The sequence below is a fragment of the Pyrgilauda ruficollis genome, unplaced genomic scaffold (genome assembly GCF_017590135.1).
Source record: "Pyrgilauda ruficollis isolate IOZ18807 unplaced genomic scaffold, ASM1759013v1 scaffold172, whole genome shotgun sequence".
NCBI classification, from domain to species: Eukaryota; Metazoa; Chordata; class Aves; order Passeriformes; family Passeridae; genus Pyrgilauda; species Pyrgilauda ruficollis.
Genome location: NW_024516098.1, coordinates 492,353 through 514,979, shown reverse-complemented (window position 1 = coordinate 514,979; position 22,627 = coordinate 492,353). Strand labels below are relative to the sequence as shown.

The window sequence follows — 22,627 nt, the reverse complement described above, 5'->3', positions numbered from 1 at the left end:
CTTCTGCACAAACTGCTTCCATGACATTTTACAAATACCTTCCCAAAGACATCCCAATGCAGAGCATTTGGTGCTTCAGTCAGAAAAAGAAAAGCTGTCCCTTGAAAAGAAGCTTTTTCTCTACTTTACTTACTCTTCAAGAGAAATTCAGCATTCCAGGACATCAGTGTAATCTCCCTGCATCTGTTCCAGATTTCCATCCCTAATGGCTTTTTATGTTTTGCTCCACAAATAATCATCAGTTGTGACAATTTTCAGCTTTTCCCTTATCCTGCTGCCAACAAAATTATGATCTTTCCCTGTAGTTCATTAAGTCTCATCACCATGAAAATAAGCCAAGAGAGTTGCCATTTCACAGGCACTTCCCCCTCTCCCAGCTCCTCATTTCCAATAATAAATAACATTAAAAAAAAAGGCTTCTAAAAGCCTTAAAATACTCTGAATATTTCAAGTTAACTATGCAGGAGGAGGGGAACTAGGGAAACTGTACTACACAACGCTTAAAATACTCACCTACAGACAGCAATATACCTTCCCCAAAAAAACCACACCAAAAATCCTCCATAAAGAAGAAACATTTCCTAGATTCCAACAAAACTCCTTTCTGTAGATCAATATTCCAAGAGAGGAATTTTTCCTCCAGGAACACTGGGCTGTGTCCCTGCAAAGTGTTAGAGCCAGGTTCTGAGGCTGCTCTCACCTGTCCCAGCTGGAGGTCCAGCATTCCCAAACTCACTCTAGCCTTGCTTTTCTTTCGTGCCCACAACTCTAAAAGGCAAGAAGTTCAAGTAAGGTTTTCTTTCAAGGAATAAGGAAAGGTTTTATTCCTGAAGAAGAACTTTTACCTGAGCCAACACCAAAACTTCCTGTCTGTGGATAGCAGAACAGTGAGTCCTGCTGGCAGCTGGAAATTTTCTTATTCTTGGCTCATGTAAACCAGCATTAGACATTTTCATTCACAAGCTACACTCTGGTTTAGTGCCTAGCTCTTCCCCCGCCTCCAAAAAAAAGATTTGCACGGCAAGATTTTAGAAACATGGTTGAACTGATATAGGAATACCAAAGTCAATTCAACTTTTAAGGATCATCAGTTTTAAAGGAAAATGTCTTTTCAGCCACCGAAGAAATAGTTACTGGAGAAGAATAATCACTGGCACAATAGGAGTCCTAGGAAAGACTGGGAAAAAATACAAAGAGGCTAAAATTCATGTGCTTCTACTGGAACAGTCTCTTCCTCAGTATTAAGAGTTTGCTAACTACTTTCTGTATCATTTCAAAAACAAACAACCTAGCAAAGAAAAGGGGTGTCCAAAACAACTTAAGAAGACATCTACTTCTCTTTCCACCATAACATTTTCTCCAGGGGGAAAAAAAAAAAAAAAAACCTTACACTAAAATGTGGGTGAATTGCCTACTAATCTCAAACTAACCTTTGCTTGCCATTTCCTTTCTTCCCTCCTGTTTTGTCAGATGGTTCAGGCTCCTCCTTGCAGCTGGAGGGAAGTGGTTCTGTATAAAAGCACAGAAGCCACTCAAGGTTAGACACACAGCTTCCCCCAGCTCTGCAGTCCTGGAGCTGCTTGGAGCAGAGCTGGAGGAGCTGCAGCAAGGACAAGGACTCTTGAGCTGCTCAGCGCCATCCCAGCAGGTTGATGAGAACACAAACTCTGGCTCACCCCTTCCAGTATCACTGCTGTGTGCAGAAACATGAAAGCAGATCCCTGCACGCAGAGTGTGGATGCACTGAAATGATGCCTGCAGAATGGCACTGCTGCAGACTGGGACCTTTTGTCAATCACATGTGTGTTTGCAGGTATCCTGCTGGACAGAGCCAGCCCTGAGGTGCTGGGAATGGTTCTGGTTCCCCTTTGCAGGCAGGGCAGAGCAGAGGTGACAGGGCTGGGTTTCTGGCTGTGGAGGAGCACTCGGTAAAGGATACACTCGGAGTAGCTCTGTTGGTTTTGGATCCAACAGGCCTGCTGGGACACTAAAAACCTATTCTGAACTCCAGTCAATCTGCTAATCTATCCCAGGGAATGAAATGCTTCGCTGCTTATCACCACAAGATGTGACTGAGCAGTGCTCAGGGCTTGAATTACCATATTTAATTAAATGTAAGGTACTGAAATGCTTGGGGAGAGCCACTAATGGAACTGCCCTGGCTGCAAAGCACAGCCCTTGTCATTGTCCCCTTCCAGCCTCCAGTGCTCAGTACATTAAAAGGTATACTTGAGAAAACAAATATTTTCACTGTTACAGGAAACACATTTTACAGATGGAAATGTTTTATTTTCTACTCTTTCACTGTACTGTCAGTGTTAGTGGTCCATTAATAAACTTCAATGGGTTTTCTGATTTAGACTCATTAGTAAATGATCTTAGAATTCCTCTCAGGGAGAAGAAAGCTGCCTAGAAACAAGAGAATGGTGGAAGCAGCAAATTTTCACCCTGTGCCTTTTTCAGATAATAAAGTATAATTGGCCAGGAATGGAAGATATGGGAATTGATGGAGCTGTACCCAGTTATCAGCTGCTACTTGCTTGCAGGGATAAAGATGCTGAGCTGTCCCTGTGTATCTGTCAGGGTTTGTCACAATATCTCCATCCAATCTCCCTCAGCCACTAGAACAATTTCAGTCTTTAGCCATATATTGAAATTAGACACAGCTCGGGGCAGCCTCTCAAAATCCATCCCTGTAAAATCAATCTGCCTTACAAACACCAGGACAAATTCATCATCTGAGTCTGAGATAATTCATTATGAATTCATCATCTGGGTCTGAGTCCAGAGGGAACTTTGAGTTGTGTGTCATTAGAATATTCTGCTTCTGGATAGCTTCAGGAACTGGTTTTACTCCATAAAAGCCCCCATGATTTGGGACAGAGAAATCAGCCTTTCCCTAATGATAAATTGGGATATTCACCACCTCTGCTGGAGCTGGTCAGCACTAAAAGGCTTCTCTGGGATGGTCTGGAATTCAGAGAGTGCAGCCTGTTGGATATTGTGTTTTCCCAATCCCATTCCACCCTGCATCTTTCAGGTCCTTGAAGAGCTGGCTGCCAAAAAGGCAAAGGCAGAGGCAGAGAAAAAAGAAAAGGAGAAGAAGGGAAAAGAAGCCAAGGAAACTGCCCGAGAGAAAAAGCCACCAAAAGCTGGAAAGCCGGTAAGGAATGAAAGCAGGTTGTGAAGCCTCAGGTGTGGGCAGGGGCTGTAAAGTGACATTAAAGTGTCACCAAAGCTCCAGGCCCAGGTTCAGGAGATAAAGAACTGGCTGAGGTTGGTCTCTCTCAGCCTTCCCATGACCTCAGTGATTCTGGGGAACTTTTTACCTCTCATATTTTAGGAATGGCCACAACTGAGCTCAGTGGGAAGAACTGATGGAGGTACAGATTGTCAGGGACATAAATGAGTGCAAAAATCCACTTTGGGGCTTTGAGATCATTGCCAGGACACAAAGTGGTAACCAAGCATTCCCACTTTTAATGTGGGTGAATTTTAGGGGAGTTCATCACTGAATTGCAGAATTAGGAATCAAGAGCCTCAGAGTTTGTGTGGATTTCAAACTAATTTTTAAACCCCATCAGCCATGCACAAATAAAGCCATGCATTTTACATGTTCTCAGGGTAGGAATTAGTTTTGTTTCAAATATGAATAGACACCATTTAATGTGCAATATACCCCCTGAAATCTTTGAGGTAAAGGGCTGCTTTCACAAAAGACACTTCCAAATTATTTCAGGAGCAGCTTCACAGAGCAAACCACCTGTGGAACAGAGTAGTGACCAAAGGGCATCTTCAAAAGCAAGCTGTGCAACAAAAATTGCCAGCTTTTGCTGAAGCAGCAGCTTTTGTTTCTCATTTACTCCCACAGTATAAACAAAAGTTAAAAGAATATATATTTTTTTAATAAGGGTCATTAATCTCTCACTAAATATGTGGAGGAGAAGGGTGAGTTTTCTAGGGCAGAGCTTACTCTTCACTGCAAGTTTTACACAAATTAATTTGAAGGCCTAACCCTAGAACAAATATATTTCCAAAAAATGATGCTTTTCTTGGACAACACCCATTAATCTGGCCAAAGCTCTGAGAACATCTAGCCAGGAACCTAATTTACATGAATTTGGGGAGCATCAGTCAATTTAATTGGAAGGCAGATACCTAAATGTTAACTTGTAAAAGAGCATCTTGACAATCCTATTTGGGGGTTTGGGGTGGTTTGGTTTTTTTTTTCCCTTAAATAAAAATGTAAATGAAAATACAAAAATGCAAATGAAAATACACAGCAGGCTGAAGGAGCAAATACATGAAAGTTTTTCAAGGTCTTTAAGCCTGGTTGCTTATCTTTGGTAACTAGGAAGGGTTGTGGCTGTTCCTGTGCAAACCAAATTTTTAAGTCCTGTGCAAATTGTTAAGTTCTGGTCACAAATGTCTTCAGTCAATCACTTATTACTGTGACCAATTTGCTGGTGACACTGTCACAGCCCTGGTGAAGCTCTTGAAACTGGATGGCACCTCACCCATCTGCTTAAAAACCTGACTTTCACAGGATAAAATTGGATTCCTTCTTGGTTTTGCACATTTCTGAAGATAAGAACCAACAAGAGCAGAAATGTGTCTCAGTCCCCTGGCAGCCTCTGCAAGGCTGTTTTGAACTGGGGTGAAATAACAGCGTGGAGTTCTGGGGTTTTATAACTTCATGTCATTCCCATCTCCTCAGCCATCACAACTCCTGTCAAGTAAAATTCTGAGCCATTATATCAGGTTCTCTATGGTTCATTGAGAAACAACAAAGTGAACATTCTCTCCAAGGTTATAGCACTGACAGGGGGGAAAAAAAAGAGTATCTTAGACCAGTTGAGAAGTATTTGGAAAAGTTCTAACAGCAGGACTCTTATTAAAATAAGTGTAGGCTATAAGTCACAGGGATGCAGGCAGAAAAAAAAGCTCTGCTCCCAACTTCAGCTCCTAAAGAAAACAAAAGTTGGATCCCAGAAGGAAATTTAAGTATTTCTGAAAAGCCTGATAGCAATCTTCACAAAAGAGTATTTGATATCAAAGGAACTTCACTTTCTTTTCTCTGCAAGGTGCTGATTTGATTTCCCTAAGGAAAAAAACAACCCATGGCTCCATCCCCAAAAAAATCCCTTTTCCCAAAAGCAGCAGCAGTCTGGGCTGCCTCACCCAGCAGCCTGCTGGAGCTTGTCCCACTGAATGTGAGCAAGGCTGTGCATCCCTGAATTTCACCCAGAAATGCCAAACAGTGAGGCACATTCCTGCCCCTGGTGAAACCTCTTGGGAAACCTTGGGAAATCTCCAAAGGAAATGTGCACAGTGCAGCCAGTTCAGTTTTCCCTGCTGTCCAGTGGGAATCAGATGGTGTGGAGCTGGCTTTGGAAAGCCTCAGAAATAGATTGAGGCTCTTATTTCCACATTTCTTAATTAATTCAAATTATATTGTTTAAATTCAAACATATATTGCTGGTTCAAGGGGTGTTAACTCATTTAAAACAGAACAAGCATGGACTCAACCCACTGAAAAGCAAAAACTATATGAACTGGTTTCAAAGGAGAAGTTCTTTTTATTATGTTGACTCTTAGGCTGTTAATTGAGGCAAGAGAAAACAGAGAAGCAACTGTCCTTAAGACAGAAGAGAGTGGGTTTGATTAAAATCAATTAAATTGACACAATTATATCATTGACATCAGTGTATAAAACCACTGAAGCAAATAACTAAAACAATTCATTGGCTTATTTATAACAATAAAATGTTGATGTGTCCTGTGGTATTGAGAGGCTAAAAATGAAAAACCCATTTTTAGGCTGGTTTGGGAGGAATTTGTTTGTTGGGGTTTTTAATAGTTGACACATTTCCTCTCAGAACATCATGCTTTAATCATTTTCTATAAAATGCCATGGAAAAAAATGGTCAAAGATGGATTCTGCCCATTGCAAATGATCCAAGGATGAACCTCAAAGTGCCACACCCTGTAAAACTGGAAATACATTGGAGTAACTGGGGATTTGAGCTCAAATCCTCCAACTTTTTGTTACGCTTTAAACAAAGTTCTGAAACAAAACAGTTCTTGATGTTCAGTGAAGAACCTCCCAAGTCTCTTTCAAATGCATCTATAGGGTAGAAGTGATAAATGTATTATTTTAACTGTCCTTTTGGGTCCAAACTGGAATTACTTAATGATACTTTAATTAAAACCAGATATTTGATAACTCCCACATTGGGGCTGTACCTGCAGGTAGCAGATACTTCCCTAATTACAGAGCTTATTTAGGAAGGAGTTTAGTTTTAATCATCCCAAGAGCTGCTGATATTTTATCTTGCTGATAACAAGTGGTTTGCAGGTTATTTAGCAAAATCCTGATTCTGTTTGGTATAAATCCACATTTACCTCCTCCCCAAACAGTGATCTAATCTCTCTTTTTCAACTACTACCTTACTCACACCTTGAGACTTACAACTGATACAAAATGAAGAAACTTTGATAATTTTCTGGGAGGTTTTCCCAGAAGGTTCAGTGAAATGAAAATGCTTCAAGAATGTGGCAACAGCAGCAAAAGTAACTGAAAAAATGGCATTTAAATGAAATTCCATTTCAATATTGCAAGTCTCCTACCTTAATTACATATTCAAACAAGCTGGAGTTTAATTCTTGTTTAATTTGGTGACTTCAGCCCTTCTCTCATGGAGCAGCCTGGGCCAGTGGAAGGGGTCCCTGCCCATGGCAGGGGGTGGAACTGGATCTTTCAGGCCTTTTCCAACCCATTCCATAATTGTGTGAAACAGTGCTGTCAGCAATTCCTCTCTTCACTTTCCCCCCAATCTAGGTAGTGGATAAAAGCTGGAAAATGGCTCCAAGCAATTTCCTTTTGACGCTGGAGGAAGGAAGCTCTCAGTACCAAGGTCAGTAGCAAGAGATAACAATTCCAGCTGGAATGTTCTCCCAGGTCAGGTTAATGGCAATGTCATTCCTATAAGGTCAGGTGGGCAGCTGCCCAAACTGAACATACAATTTTTATAATGGAACATTATAAAAATTAGGATGTTAGATTAATAAATGGTATTTAGGAAGGGAGGCTCTCAGGACCTCAATTCTTCCAAGGAATCTGTCAAAACCATTGAGCTAATCATGCAGGAAGGGACATTTCTGTGGGTGAAAGTGAACAAACTGGAAGCAAAGTACTTCAATACATAAAAAAAGGCATTTTAGGATTTTCTGAGGGCAACAAGGATGACATCAGAATAGCCAATAATTCAGAAGCACCAGACTGCAGATCAAATTTCAGCATCAATGTTTCCATACTCCTGTAACTCTACCTGTCCTGTCTCCTCCAAGAGTGAAAACTCATGGAAGAGTCCATGGATTCCTTCACAGTTACTCAAATTATTTTTTATTATATCTTTGAATAGGAGGAGCATCTTCTCAAGCAGAGGCACAAAACTCTGAATGTACTTGCTTCATGCAAAATATGTGAAACTAAAACATAACCCAGACTTTCAGCAAGGGGGCTGGCTGGTTTTTCACCTGGAGAAAGCACCAAAAAGCAGGGATTTCTTAATAAAAACCACGAAAGGGCATTTGGTTCTTTTCCAGATCTCTTCTATCCTCTCCTCTGCTTTTGATACTTCTGTTTATCTCTTCAGCACTTGTCCTCAGTGCTCAGCCTGATCCACAAGTGAATTAGGAAGTCTTGCACTTGTCTGAAGTGAAGAATGAGGTTATTTTTGCAGTATCTCTGTAGATTCTGTTCTGATACAATGTGGAAAAATATCTTTTCTGCTCTCCACTCCTCAGAGCTAGTGCCTTGCTAAAATTCCTCATATGAAAAGTCTCCATTATTCCCTCCTGCTGACAAATTACTGGTGTCAAGTTTTCTGCTTGATTTGAGCTGGCTGGAGAGAAAAAAGTGAACTTAAACTTGCTAAATGTGCATCAGTAGTTTGGCCTGACCTCTGACTCGTAACAATTAGGATTTTCTTACACCTTATAAATCACAGAGCAGCTTTCTGGCTAAAAAAAGGAGCTTTGCATCCCATCTGCTCTCAACTACCATGTCAGAACCCTTCTGAAGGCAGCAGGAGCTTTAGATAAGCATCAAATCCATCCAAACTTCTTTCCTGAGCTGGCCAAGGATGAAATGGCACCTGGAAGTCAAAGGCAGCCTTGGCAAGAGTGGGGCTCCCAGGCAGGCAGTGCCCAGGCAGGGCAGGAGCAGCAGGAGGGAGGCAGGAGGGGTTTGCCCTGGAGGAAACAGGGCTGTAAACCCAGCACAGCAGTGGGTACCAGAGTGAGGAATAAAAACACCACAGGGGGGGCTGACAGCAGTGGAGACTCCCACATTTCACAGCTACCTGGTGTGAGAAGCCAGGGGATGGGGGATTTGTCACCAAGCTGTATCTGATCACCAGGAGCCCTGCTCTGAGCCCTGCAAACACAGAACTTTGTGGGGTTATTCCCACAGTGGGAGCGCCTCTGTGGTTCCCATTTCCCAGTTACGCACCCACACACATCCAGCCCTTCCTGCTGGAGCTGCCAGCTGCTCCCCAGCTCTGAAGGCACATGAGAAGGAGCCCTTTGCTGCACGGAGCACAAGCAGGAACCCTCAGAGTGCAAAAGCTCTCTTGCAGGCTTCAAAGAATACCTGCAGTTCTGGCTTAGGCACAGGAGGAGTCTGTAGCTGTGCAGTTCAACTCCAGGTGGGTTTTTTCCTCCTTTTCTCCTGGTGAACCAGGTCTGTTTGACACCACACTTATTTTTAGTAATTAGTTGATTTAGCTGTTAATTCCTCCTGCAGCACTTTGGGCTTTTCGTTGCAGGGCACTCACACAATACTACCTGGGGGTTGTCCAAAATTATTTTATTTTTAATCTAACCATGGATTCTTTGAATCACATTCTTTCATCACAATCAAATCTACAACAACATCCAGAACAACACAGGCAGTCTCTTGTATTTTTAATTTTAGGCTGCTTTCCTCTCAGTAGCAGAATTATGCAGGAAAAAATTGGTCTGAGTTTGGACTTTCTACTGAGGTTTTTTTCCCCCTAATCTTGTGCAGAAATAGGTCACTTGCTATCAGCATTTGCACAGAAGTTCAGATTTATTAGTGCAAAAACCTTGAAAACATGATTGAATCACCAGAGCTTGATTAAGAAATGTTTGTATCAGGAGTAATTCAAAGTGTGTCTAAAGTTCACCTAAATGACAGCTGACCAAACAACAAACATCTTTGTTCTGTCACAGCCCCCCACACTTAATTTGAAGAAAGTGTTCCCATCCCATGAAATGGTGCTTTATACCTAGCTTACTTAAATATTTTTTAACATATAGAACAGTTTTGACAAAAATCTAAACATTTCACTTACAGACTTTTTCTCTCTGTGTTTTTAACTCCTCTACCAAGCTAGAGCTGCTGCCTAAACTTCACTGGAAGCCTTTTATCCTCCTAGAGCTGTACCTGGCCATTTTTCTAGTGGCTAAATTCCACTTGCCAAGCTCTAAAACACTTCTTTTAAATGATGTGGTTGGAAACAGCCTCTTTGTGTGGCATCTCCTTTCACACTGGAATAGCCAGAGTTTACATGGGGCAAATGTAAGGCTGAGCCACTACCTCCCTCTTCCTGGGGTGTATTTTTGCAGTGTGAGGCAGCAATGTGCTATTTTCCCCATTCTACAGATTATATTTATGACTTGCTCAGTGTCACAGAGGATATTTGACTTCAAATACTCCATGGAGTGTCCAAATATTCCTTGAAGGTGTGGTGATACTCTGTATTTTTAACCAGCCTTCAAAAGATTCAAATCCTTTTGCCAGAGGTTCAAAGTGGCCATTTCAAGAGAAGCTTTGTGATTCAAATAAATATTTTAGAATTGTTAGTCACAGGCTGTTCTGTGAAATTCTGGGATATTGGAGTTCCCTACTGGCCTGCAGAGCTGGGATGCAGATTGAGGAGTGGTCTGGGCTGCCTTTGAGCCCTGAGCTAGCCCTGCATATAAAACAATCCCAAAATAAGCATACACTATTTTAGAAAAGGTGACATAAATTTCACTGCCTACACACAGTCACAGAAATAGCTCCTGGAGCTGGCTGACCCTGCCTGTAACAAAATACCAGACTCTGCTGACCAGCCAGTGAAAACATAACATCCTTAGCCTCCTGACCCCCCTTTAAAATTAACTTTGAAACATTTTGTTGATCTATAAAAGAATAACAGAGCATCTAACACCTATGAGTTATTGATCTCTCTCCTAAAATTAGGCCCCTCTAACCCAGTGGTTAATATAACACTCAGATAACTCACTGCCAGGTAATCCCAGAGTCTGGGGGGACCCTCCCTGCTTTGCCTGCAGTGGGTATTAACCACTAATCAATCTACAAAATGACAATAAACAATTACGAAAAAAAAAAACCAGAATAGAAAAACCTATGGATCCCTTTATGAAAAATAAACCTCTAAAACCTGGTACTCCTGTGAAAACATAGCACTTGCAACCTGTTGACCCAGTCAGGAAAGTGTTTAAAAATTCACATAACTCCTATGTAATGTCCCCTTTCCCCAAGGCTGGAATTCCAGGCTGAAGGAGCTCCCTCATAACTTGGGCAAATCAGCTTTTCCTCCTGAAATATTACATGACATCTGCCATGCCCTCTGATGACCCACAAGTAATTTAAAGAAATTAAATGTCTGTACTTTGGAGTTTCTTCCATTACCAAAATATCCCCTGTCCTCCTCCATCCCCACCATTCTCAGTGCTGAAATTAAGATTACTGACCTGCAAGAACTATTCTCTCTATAAACTTTGTAAAACTACAAATCCTCTGCCTGGAATTGGGCCCCTTTTTTTTTTTTTTTTTTTTTTGGGGGGGGGGGGGGGGGATGGAGGGATGGAAAGAGCAGCCAGTCTTGGATTAACTAAAACTTGGATGTTAAAACTTTTCTGAATTTGCACGGTGCCTTCAGCAGGCAAGGGGTACAGGGGAGAATATCAAATATAATATCTGTACAAATAGAATGTCTGCACAAAACTGATTCATAGAGGAGCCAGCGTCTGAAAGTGGAAAACTGTCATTTCAAATCTCTGGGAAATTGAATTAGCACACAGCTGGAGATTAGCTGTCATTTAGGAAGATACAATCAGGGCTTGAAAGGCAAGATATGAATTGTCTTTCTTCAAATTAGCTCAAGGAGTGTAGGAAAAAAAGAGGTGTTTCCATTAAAACCAGGCACTTAGAGAACTCAGATATGCACTGAGCTCGTCAGACTTCATTTAGTTTTCTTTCTAAAGAGCAAATTGCACTTTGCCTCAACAAAAATAACGAGCTGCACCTCAGGATCATTAGGTACTTTATCATAAATAGCTTTTTTTTCATCCCCAGTTCCACAAATTCGCTGTGACTGGGTGTTAGGTCTCCTTATTGCTTCTCCTTTGCACAGCACTTCAAAACAGAGGGGCTGGGTCAGGTGGGTCTTGTTTCTTCTGGGCTTAACTGCCTTTTAATTTCTGCATTGAGCTTAAAATCCCCTTAAAAAGTGAAGCTTAAAAGTGAAGCCTCTGTGTGGCCATGCATCCCTTGTGGTCAGCTGCAGGTTAATGCTCTGTCACCCTCGCTGTCCCCTCCCTCTCTCCCACCTCCACGTGCTCAGGGCTGGTTTTGTTCCTATTCCAGTGCCCCTATTCCCACATTTCAGTCTCCTGGGAATGACTACTAAAAGGCCAGCTCCCCAGGATGCAGCATGGGGGTGAGCCATGGGGAGAAAAGGGAAATTTGTAGGTTGAGTGAACCGCTTTCCTTTGGTCCCCAAGCCAAGTGACACTGGTGGAGAGCCCATCCTTCAGGGCAGGAGCCACCCCTGTGCCTTCTTCATGGAAAAGATCGAAGCCCTGTGCTGTTAAATAAATAAAATAATTCTAACATCAGGCACGGGACAGGGAGATTGAGCACGTTCCAGGCTCTCAGCTTTACAGCCTCATTGTCCCATTATCCTCTTGAATTCTGATCCCACTCTGCAACCCAAGGCAAAAGAAGAAATCCCTTAACCTCAAGATTTGCAGATGCTAACACAACAGGGCTCTGAACTTGGTGAGGGTCCCTGGAGCCTGCTGCTTTCATGCAGCTCATCATTTCATAAAAACTGCCTGCAACCACCCTTTCTTGTGCCTCCAGAAGCTGGAGAAACCAATGGCTTCTCTAACTTTTCCCCCTTTTTTTCTTTCTTTTGTCTAACAGTCTTTTGGGAGAACAGAGATAACAAATCGGATTTTCTCCAGGATCACGACCCAGAGCTGATCAAAGGAGAGGAGCGGGAAGAAGTGGAGGAGGAGATCAGAGTGCAGGTGTGCTTACAATAGCAAGAGGACACTGCTCACGTGCATTACCTGGCTGTATTTTTCTCCAGCTGTAAGAACTGGCCCTGGCACAGCCCTTCCCTCCTTCCAGAGTCCCTGCTACCTGTTCTTTGCTCGTTCAGCTGAACAACTCTCTGGGGTGAGGTGCAGAACAGAAAGCTGAGGGACATTCCTCTGTGTTTGTCTTGAGCAGGTCGATGAAGTGATGCAGGAGAAGCTGCTGAGAGTCAAACAGGCTATGGATGGAGAGACAGGTCCTCAGAGCAAAGCTGGCAAAGAAAAGGTAAGAGCAGCAAGGTGGGAGAATTATGGGGCAGTCTCGATTCCATCAGTGCAGACCTCAGGGACAAACATCAGAATGTCACCCCTAAACATTTACTGAGTCTCAAGTCAGGAACATCTGAAAATCTCTTCACCTGTGGGTGATTTCAGGGCCTTCTCCATTAGCTCTTGCTCTTTAACTTGTATAAATATTGCTTAGGGCAAGTTGAGCTATTCCAGAGATAAATCACTGCAAGATATTTCAGATTTTCACCCTCCTGACATCCTTGGATGCAGTCAAACAGCAAAATGGAAGCAATCCCTCTCTTTAGGGTGACCAGTTCAGATTAATAGTTTTCCAAGGAAAACAGGGATCTGGAGGCCAGTGAGTTTTCCAGCTGCTGGCTGTTTTCCTCCTGAATAAGGACTGGTTATTATGTTTCAAGACCATACACCAAAAAAATTCCTTCTGAATGTTTTGATGTAACCTTTCATTTGTCTGTAACACCACATAGATCACACACAGCCAGGTACTCATTATGTTACTACATCCCATTGAAGGGTTTGGGAATTTGCAATTAAGCCAAGTTTATTTAGGCATAAAAAATAGGTTAAACCCCCCACCCAAACACAGCACATGTCATGTTCACATCTAGTTTTACAGCATTATGATACGAAGAATTCCACAGCTTGTGGTTCTCTAAAATTCCTTACCAAAGCATTTAAATTAGAGATCATGTCAGTGCAAAATAACTCAAAGCTTACACCCCACCACTCAATCAGCAGATCCACTTAAAACCCTCAGGGCAAATAGCCAGCTCTAATCTCATGCTGTATTTCATTTCTGTAATACCTTTTAGCATGCAAATACTTGCTGTTGCTCTACTTCTACTCAAATTATCTTTAAAAACGCTCTTTCTCCTGACAAACCTCCAGGGACAATCTAATAAGAAAAGACTGGGGCAGCTCTGAAAGCTGATCCCAATTGGATTCCTAAATCTGTTTCAAAAATAGGGGGGGCTTAAGACATACAGACAAAATATTGCAACAATCTCCCCCAAGTTTTCATGGGCAGACACATTTAGATCAGCTGGTCAGTGCCCTGCTGCAAAATGTCACACTGGAATTGCAGAGCTTTATCTTAGGGGCTAGGTTGGGGGGTTTTTTCCCTTCAATGTACTGTTGGAATAGCTTAGGGTGGAGGGAGATTATTTAACTTTTATCTTCCCAAGTTGTGCCAGTAGCCTGAGAGAATGAGGCAGGAAAAGAAGTACTAATTAGATAATGGAAATTCCTTAACGATTTCATCTAAAAAAACCCCACCCAAGCCAAAACAGTTCTATTTGAGGGATGGGGAATGAAAGAAAAGATGCAATGTTAGTCAAAATACATCTTCCCTGTGCAAAGCCATTTAAAATGTCCATTCAGCATTGGCAAAGCCTTTTTCCAATTAGTATTTGCATAAATATCTCAGCCATAAACCAAACCAGTGCATACCTGTGCACACAGACTCCAGATCTGCTTTAGGATAACCTGTTCTAGATAATAAGAATAATATGACCTGGAAAGTTTTGGAAATAGCTCATTAACTTATTATTCAGCAAAAAAAAAAACCTCTAGTTTTTCAAGCCACATCTGAGGTCCCATATGTCTCCTCTCAGCTATGCAGCATGAAATAACAGGTCCAGGTTCTCAGTGTAGCCAGGAGTGTGTCTGAGTTCACTGTGAAACATCCCCCTGCCAAAATCAAAGGGGATAATCTACATTCTCAAGAGAATTCAACATTCTTCAGCGAAATCAGACCTTCTCCTGCACTCTGGCAGTGGGCAAGGGGCAGTGAAAGGGTAATTTCTTCAGGAGAGCTTTTACAGGTGAAATTTTGTGTCTAGGGACCATCATCCCAAATTCCTGATGCCACATTTGGCCATTCCCTCTGTTTTAGGGAGGGATTTCTTCTGCTCTCTTTGTCAGGGAATAATCCCTACCAGAGGCAGGTGTTCTGTGCTTTTCCAAGCCTTAAGATGAATAATTCACAACTGAGAAAATTTCTGTCAAATCCATATTTAAAACAAAAAATCTGCCTGACCTACAGTAACCAATCTGAGTTTTAAAGGCCCTTTTGTGGAGAATACAGCAAGGACATTTTGGAACTGGACTCTAAAGAGAAATTTCTCCCCTCCAGTCAGTGTTCCAGTCATCTCAGGTCTTAGATTTAATATATAAATAATATATAACATCTCCAGGCCTAGCCAGAGCCACTCCTTTATTTCCATAAGTTCTTTATCACTGATTCTCAAACCTTCAAATACCACTTACTGCTAGAAGCTGACACTTAGCCCTACAAGAGCTCTTAGAGCTCCTGAAGATAAGAGGAGTTTCTTTGGAGTTTCTTCCATTACCAAAATATCCCCTGTCCTCCTCCATCCCCACCATTCTCAGTGCTGAAATTAAGATTACTGACCTGCAAAAACCATTCTCTCTATAAACTTTGTAAAATTACAAATCCTCCATTTGGCAGCTTTGTGGAAGAACAAACGTGGGTGAAAAAAAATTGTTCTTCTCCTGACAAGTGGGTCTCCAGAGCAGTAGACTGATGTGGAAATAGCAAAACTAATTAGATTGCAGCTAATACTCAATAAAGCACACTGCTGTTACTGGAGTCACAGATCCTGTGCCTCTTTCCAAGCTGAAAGCTCCCCATACCCACAAACTGTGCCACCTTTATGGCCCAGCACTGACAGGGGATGGAGCAAGTGTCCTGTTTGAGACACACTTGGCTGGCCTCTGATTCTTCCAGAGAGCTCCTGGTCCCATGACTGTCACTGGAAAGGGGATGGGGACACAACAGAAACAGAGGGATGTGGGTCAGCTCTGCTCTAAACTGCATTTTCCTTCTCTTGGCACAGTGGCAGCTCATCTCCTGCCCAGCCAGGGCTCACCAAGCTGGGACTGGGAGCACTGGGAGAGGACAGGCTGAGGAAGGGCTGGCAGGGAGATGTTCTCTGAGTGGGGAACATGGCAGTCACTATCTGGAAGTTACATTTAAGAGCTTATCAGAGCTCTTTCTCTCAAGCCCATTGTGCTGCTTTTCCTGCTCTGCTCCCCCAAGGATTTATTTCTGATCCCCACTGCAGGTAAAGCAATGCATTGGAAATGAACACACCCACACATACACAAAGGCATGGCCAGAATTCAGGAGAAAAAAAGAAAAAAAGACACAGAAAACCCAGGAAAGGGGGACATGAGAACCTAAGTGTGGAAAACTTGCTTCTGGACTAGGCCTCAACACAGCTTTGGAGATCCCTTTTTGGTGAAACTGGGCAGAAGCAAGAGAACCACAAATGGCTGTGACAGAAATATTGACAAGAGAGAAATAGAAATAGAAATAGAAATAGAAATAGAAATAGAAATAGAAATAGAAATAGAAATAGAAATAGAAATAGATAGAAATATGGAGGCCAGGAGAGAAGCTGGGTGAGAACTGAGGGAAGCTGGGTTTGATTCCCAAGCCCTGCTGCATTTCCTGTAGCTGCTGCACCCAGAGCCCTCAGCCAGCTGTGGGAGCTGTCACCTCTTTGAATCCTAAATCCAGCAGGGATGGTAGATCAGAGTCCCTCATTCAGCAAGTTTATTAATCACTAGGAACATCTTGGTTTGAGCACTTTTTCAGAGTCAGAAGCTGCTTGTTTTATCTCAGCACTGCCAGAACAGTCTTCTCAACCCAAGCCCAGTGCAAAGCTGCACTTGCTCAGCCTCCCATCTTAAACATCTCACATGATCCAAGGAAGCCCTTAAAAAACTGCATCAGCTACTGCTGGTTTCTCTTAAACCGCAGGAGTACTGCCCTCCTGTCCCTGTTCCCCAAGGGAACCTACAATAAACAAGGAGAGGGACTTGTTACAACAAGGGACAAGGAGGAATGGCTTCCAGCTGAGAATGGTTTAGATGGGATATTGGGAAGGAATTCCTCCCTGTGAGGGTGCCCAGAGCAGCTGTGGCTGCCCCTGGATCCTTGGCAGTGCCCGAGGCCAGGTTGGACACGGGAGCTTGGAGCAGCCTGGAATAGTGGAAGGTGTCCCTGCCATGGCAGGGGTGGCACTGGATGTTCTTCCAAACCAGCCATTCCATGCCTCCATGATGTGTAGTGGCCATAGCTGCAGCCAGGACTTGTGAGATCACAGCCAAAGGGTGCCACAGGTCCTCCAGTTTCAGCCATTCCCCTCCGGCAGACATTTGGATAGCCTCTCCCTCCTGGTGCCATCCCAGCAGCAGGCAGTGCTCTGGAATTTGGTCTGAAATCAGGTTCTTCTCTGCTCCAACCTCTGAGCTACCCAAAACATTTTGCTGAGCCCACAGAGCAGGAGAAGCCACCCGCTGGGCATGGGACACAGCCCAGTGTCCCTGCCAGCTGCCGCCTGATGGAGCTCACCCCGTGGGAGTCAGCAAAGCAGGAAATCACCCAGTCAAGGGATGGCTGCACAGGAGCTCAGCTGGCATTTCAGACAGAGCAGCGAGGAGATTTCCATTATAAACGAGCAGCGTGTTCACATTCATTAAACATTATCATTTCCTAAATAAAAGCAGTTCCCAGTAAGACATTTTGGAGACAAGCCATTGTCTACAATTCATATTTTCCCTTATCGCATCTCAGCCTGTGCCAAATTCCCCACAAATGCTGTTGTTAATTAGGAAAACACATTTTTCCTCCACACAGTTCATTTTTGTTTTGCTCTGGAGTTACTTTATTGGTGAAGCTGCCTTGAGGACAATACCAGTTGGCCAATAAATTCAACATATGCTTAGTGTCTTTACATAGGTTGAAACAAGCTTTTCTTCCCAGTCAGACACAAATATATGTAATTTCTAGCTTGTTGGAAGAGAAGTTAAAAAGACAAAACAGGAGGAACAGCAAAAATAAACCAGTGACAGCCTCAATATTTCCACAGTTGTTAAAACAGCATGGCATGTGCTTTCTTCTTCCCATTCCTTTTCTTCAAAACAAAACGCCCCTGGCACATTTGGATGAATATTTGCTGCCAAACTTATTTATGTAAAGAAAACCGAGGTATAGTTCTCCAAATACAGAGTTGTTTGCTTTATCCTAACCCAAAACATCTCCTTTTCTCAGTAGCTGATCCATGTTGTGCTGGGTTTAGGCTGCATTTTCATCTGCATTATCTTTGTGGCATCACAAACAGGAACAGGTGACTGAACCACAGGTTCCTTACATTGTGTCTACCCTTGAAAAACCAGAAATCGATGTATTCCTGAAGGCTGCTGATCTATTCTGTGAAAAAGCCCAGCATTTTCCAGATAATTGGATAGGATTTTTTTTAACTCAACAACACAGCCTCCAGAGCTCTGCAGAAGTATTCACTCTTATAAAAAAAGCAATGTAAATGACTGTATTCCCAGGAAAGTGAACATAAACTTTTGGAAAGAATAAGCTGTCTTGTTCAACTAAGCATTTAAGCACGTGCTTAAATTTAAGCTGTTGGAGAAACTCCCTGGTGCACCAAGGTTTCTGTGTAAACAGCTCCACTGGAGCAGTGCTGAGGTGCTGTGCAGGACTGGAGCTCAGACACCACTGGTGGGCACTAACGTGGATTAATGATGCCCTCTCCACAATGCTAATTATCCCTAACCATATTTATGGCTCCTGAGCTGTAATTAATGGAGGGGCTTGACAAGTCTGAGTCACATCTTCCTTATTTATGTTTGCCAGGAGATTTTTTGGTAAGGTGTAAAGAAATGAGGCGCACAAGTCAAAATCTTTCTGTGGTGAAATTGTGGTGAAAAGATGAAAAGAGCAGGTTGTGTTTTTCTGACCTCTTCAGCTTCTTTCCTGAGGCATTAGGGAAGAGAAGGATGTCCAGTGGTTAGGAGGGTAGCCAGAGTCTCAGGAGCTTTTCCCCTCAGGGAAGCTGCTTAGATATTTTACTTCAATATATATCTATTTTTTAAAAAGATATGAACAGTCTCTGGAGCAGCTACTTGGACTCCACACCCTTTTCCTTCCTGCTTCCTTCTTGAGCAAGGGCCATATCCCCCCTCACCCACAGAACTGGGTTCCAGAAAAATCATGGAATAAGAATCATACAACTGGAAAAGGTCTCCGAGAGATCATCAAGTCCAGCCCTTAACCTGCACTGCCAAGGCCACCACTAAACCATGTCCCCAAGTGCCACATCCATACAGCTTTTAAATCCCTTCAGGGCTGGGGATTCCATCTCTGCCCTGGGCAGCTGTGCCAGCTTAAAAAAAAAAAAGAAGTCTAATATCCAAGAAAAAGGAAGGAGGGAAGCTTCTTCCCTTGGAGCAAAATGACCCTGGGATGCTTTCCTGTGTAGCAGTGGCACTGCTGGTTAAGGACATGGTTTTTCCCTTTGGGCTACATTCAAACACTGAAACATTGGCTGTTCTGGCCCTCACTTTGCTGCATTACATCCAAAAATATTTATCTGTGCTAGAGTCACTAACTCCTGCTTGCTTATGTGGTCCTCAGGGAGACAGGACACCTGCGAAGAAAAAGATATCTGAGCTGGAGAGAGATCTGACTCCTGACAGGTAAGGAGACCCTCTCAGCATTACATCTCCGTTATCAGCCTTGGTTTTCCTCACTTTCACCACCAGACACAAATTCAAATCCCCATTCTGCTGCCACACACCACCAGGACCAGTCCCATCCCCTGCAGGCAGGTGAACTGCAGTTGGCAGAGCTAAGCACCTGCAGCATTTCAGCAGGAGGTTGGCCCTGCGTGCCTCTTTCCCCCTCTCTGCAGGTGCAGAAGCACCTGGCTGGTTTGTTGACTCTCAGATTTTCCATCCCAATAAGGGAGGCTGCAGGCAGGCCCCTGCACTCCCCAAATCCCCTTCATGGCTGAGCTGTAGTGTACATGCCATAAATCAGTCTCATGGATCAGTAAGAGTCCTGGCAAACCTGGCCACTTCTTGTGGACCCTTGCTCTTTGAAGCACTCTTATTTTATTTGGAGGATCTGAGAGGATTTCTTCCTCTGCCCTGCCATTTTCAATGAGAATGATGTGTTCCCTGATAATCCAGCCATTTTTCACCTGTGCACATCACCACAGGGAGCAGCTGATCCAGGAGCAGGGCTGGAGAACAGCACAATGCCAAACACAGTCAGTGAAATTCACCCCACAAACCCATTTGTGCAAGAACAGCCAGACCTGGACTCCATCACTTGGGTGCTGGCACCACACAATCAGCCAGTGATCTCTTTACCTGCTTTAAAATATATTTAAAAATTTAAAAAACACCTCCAAGCAAATATTTAAAATCCATGTCTCATGGATTATAACAGAGCAGGACCTCTCCTACAGAACAGTGCCAAAGTCTGATATATTCCCTGCTTTTAAAACTGCTCTTGCACATACCTGCTTCTTTAGATATAAACTTACCATGCAGCCAGCTGAAAACATGAACTTTTTAGTAGCTGGCTTTTTATCTGGCATTTTGGCTCCCTGCTTTGCTCTTCCCTGCTGGGCATTTCAGAAATAACCCAGAGAGGGGATGAATAACTGAGATTCAAAATCTCCCTTTTGGCCCAGTGAAGGGGGCACAGGGGGCTTCAGTCAGCAAAGATTGGTCACATCACCCTCCCTTGCAGGGGACATGCATCATTTAACTGGCACAGTAAAAATAATAAACCAGGAAAAGTAGAAGTCCTGCTCCCACCAGAGCTGCCAGGTTAGTCCCATTCCACCTTCTGCCTGTTTTATGATGCATTCCCAACATAAAACCACTGAGGATGAAAGCAAGAGTCAGAGCAGCAAAATCAACCTTGTTGAAGGTGCATTAAATTTTGGATTTGCTTATTGCTGCTCCTACATTAATTGTGTCACTAAGACTGCATAAACATAAAACTCCTCAGCTGAAATGGAAAAAAGGCTGCAGACCTCAAATTATACCTGTAGGTTTATTAGCCAGCTGAGAGGCACTATTAAATATATTTATTGTAGCCAGACCAGGACATCCCAATTAAGATAGGTGAGAAAGACAGAATAATTGAGGGGAAAGAATGTGAAAAGTGTGGAAAAACACTGAAGATCTAAAAAGACTAAAAACAATATTGTTTATGCTGTCAATACACTGAGAATTTCTGACAGGTTTATTCAGTTTACATCATCCTGGAAGCAGTATTACTCTATAAAACCAAGTGCCAGAAGTGTCCTTGAAATTAATACTTAGAATTCCAAAAGAGAGCTTAGAGAAGATCACATCAATAGAAAACCACACACAAATTTAAGTGTTTTAACTCCTTCATTATTTGGACCTACTTCCAGCCACTAATGGAGATAGGGAGAAACTTCCACTGGGGACCTTTTGCCCATTTGATGAAATCCCAAACTGGTTTGGGTTGAGAGAGACCCTAAAGCCCATCCAGTGCCACCCCTGCCATGGTCAGGGACACCTTCCATTACCCCAGATTGCTCCAAACCCTGTCCAGCCTGGCATTGGGCACTTCCAGGAACACTACCACTGGACATTTTTGCCCCAGTCCCCCTCTGACCACAGCCCTGTAGGTGGTGGATCTGAGCAAGGCATTCCCAGTGTGTTCCCAGAGAGATGAGGCTGTCTGTTGCCAACACAATAAATTCCAAGAAGAATTAATGAATTAGTACTAATTGGAGAGCTGGGTGAACAGGTATAGTAGTGTTCGGATTGCCATTATTGTGTAATTTAAAAATAATTTCCCAGTAATTGATATTAATGAATGAGTCCATTACACAAGTCATAACTGATCTGGCATCACCTGAAATGGGTAAATGGAGTCAGCAGGAGAGGGGGACCCAGCCTGTGAGGGAGGGAAGGAGATTGCTCAGCACAAGACAGAAACTGTGCTTATTGATTTCACACCGATGGCACTAATCGTGCTACCTCTGAGCCACAGTGGGCATTTATAAAGCTGGGGAAACAAATAACTCCCAGGCTGGCTCAGTTCTGAGAGCACTGAGCTTTTCCTGACATTTCTGGGTGATGTCTCTTGCCTGTAGGGCCATTGATTCCCTGTACCAGGAGCTTGCAGAAGAAGGATTGGTCATCCAAGTCAAGAATGTGAATCTCTCTGACTACATTGGTAAAGTACCCATTTTAGAGCAAACGTGGTGTTTGGTCAAACCTCCAGCCCCTCCACCTTCACTGACCCCTATTTCAGTCAGGACTGAGTTCAAGTCACTGCACTTTGAATATCTAAAGCCAGGTATGCAAATCAAGGCTGCTCAGGAGCTTTCACTTCTGCTAATGAAGGCAGGACCTGTTTGCAGAGCTGGTGTTTAACTCCAGGCAGCAACACCAGCAGCCTTGAAGGGTTGTGGATGTCACAGCCACTCTGAGGTGGAACCAGAACACCCTTTAAGGAGCCCTTGCCAGGCAGTGACAAGACAGTGCCAGTCTAAGACAGCAGGGGTCATAATCCGTAATGCAGAATATTTCCCAGAGAGCAGCAAAAATTGTACCTTCAGCTTTTGTTGTCTTTTGTAAAGACTCAGCCCCTTCCCTGCACCTCCCAGACTGCCCATGAACCTTGAGCAGTGCTTTGAGGCATATCTGGCCCTTCATTTGAGTAAGATGTGTCTCTGCCTAGTTCTGCATTTCACACTCCTCTTGTCTGGTTTCTGTTAGCTGCAACTGCAGCCAGACCTGCTTATCTATGCTCTACGGGGAAAAAAAAAAGGGTAAAAAAACCCCACACCCCACATTTGCAGACTTTAGTGGGGTCTGCCACCATGCCCACAAACATTTGGTGGCACACAGTGAAATCACAGCATCTTAACAGCAAAAAAACCCCAAGATTCAGGTGTTTCAAAGGCCGTGGTTTGCATTTGCAGCTATCCAGAAGCAGAAGTGCTACAGCCTGATAATACAAGGCCAAGGCAGAAAGGACAAATTTTCTTCTATCACCCCCAAATGCCATGTTTATGTAAACTCTTAGAAGCCCCAGTTCAGCCTCCAGAGCCTCTGCCCATTCCTCTGAAGAGCT

The 22,627-nt window shown here is 43.3% G+C and overlaps 1 protein-coding gene across 1 annotated transcript in view; it reads left to right on the top strand.

Moving 5' to 3' along the window:
* IQCA1 (IQ motif containing with AAA domain 1) overlaps positions 1–22,627 on the top strand; it is a 96,846-nt gene that overhangs the window by 51,358 nt on the left and 22,861 nt on the right. The window contains exons 8-13 of the mRNA XM_041464153.1: positions 3,041–3,163; positions 6,842–6,917; positions 12,245–12,351; positions 12,557–12,646; positions 19,130–19,191; positions 21,642–21,724. Coding sequence (XP_041320087.1) covers positions 3,041–3,163; positions 6,842–6,917; positions 12,245–12,351; positions 12,557–12,646; positions 19,130–19,191; positions 21,642–21,724 — 541 coding nt within the window. The remainder of the gene's footprint in view (positions 1–3,040; positions 3,164–6,841; positions 6,918–12,244; positions 12,352–12,556; positions 12,647–19,129; positions 19,192–21,641; positions 21,725–22,627) is intronic.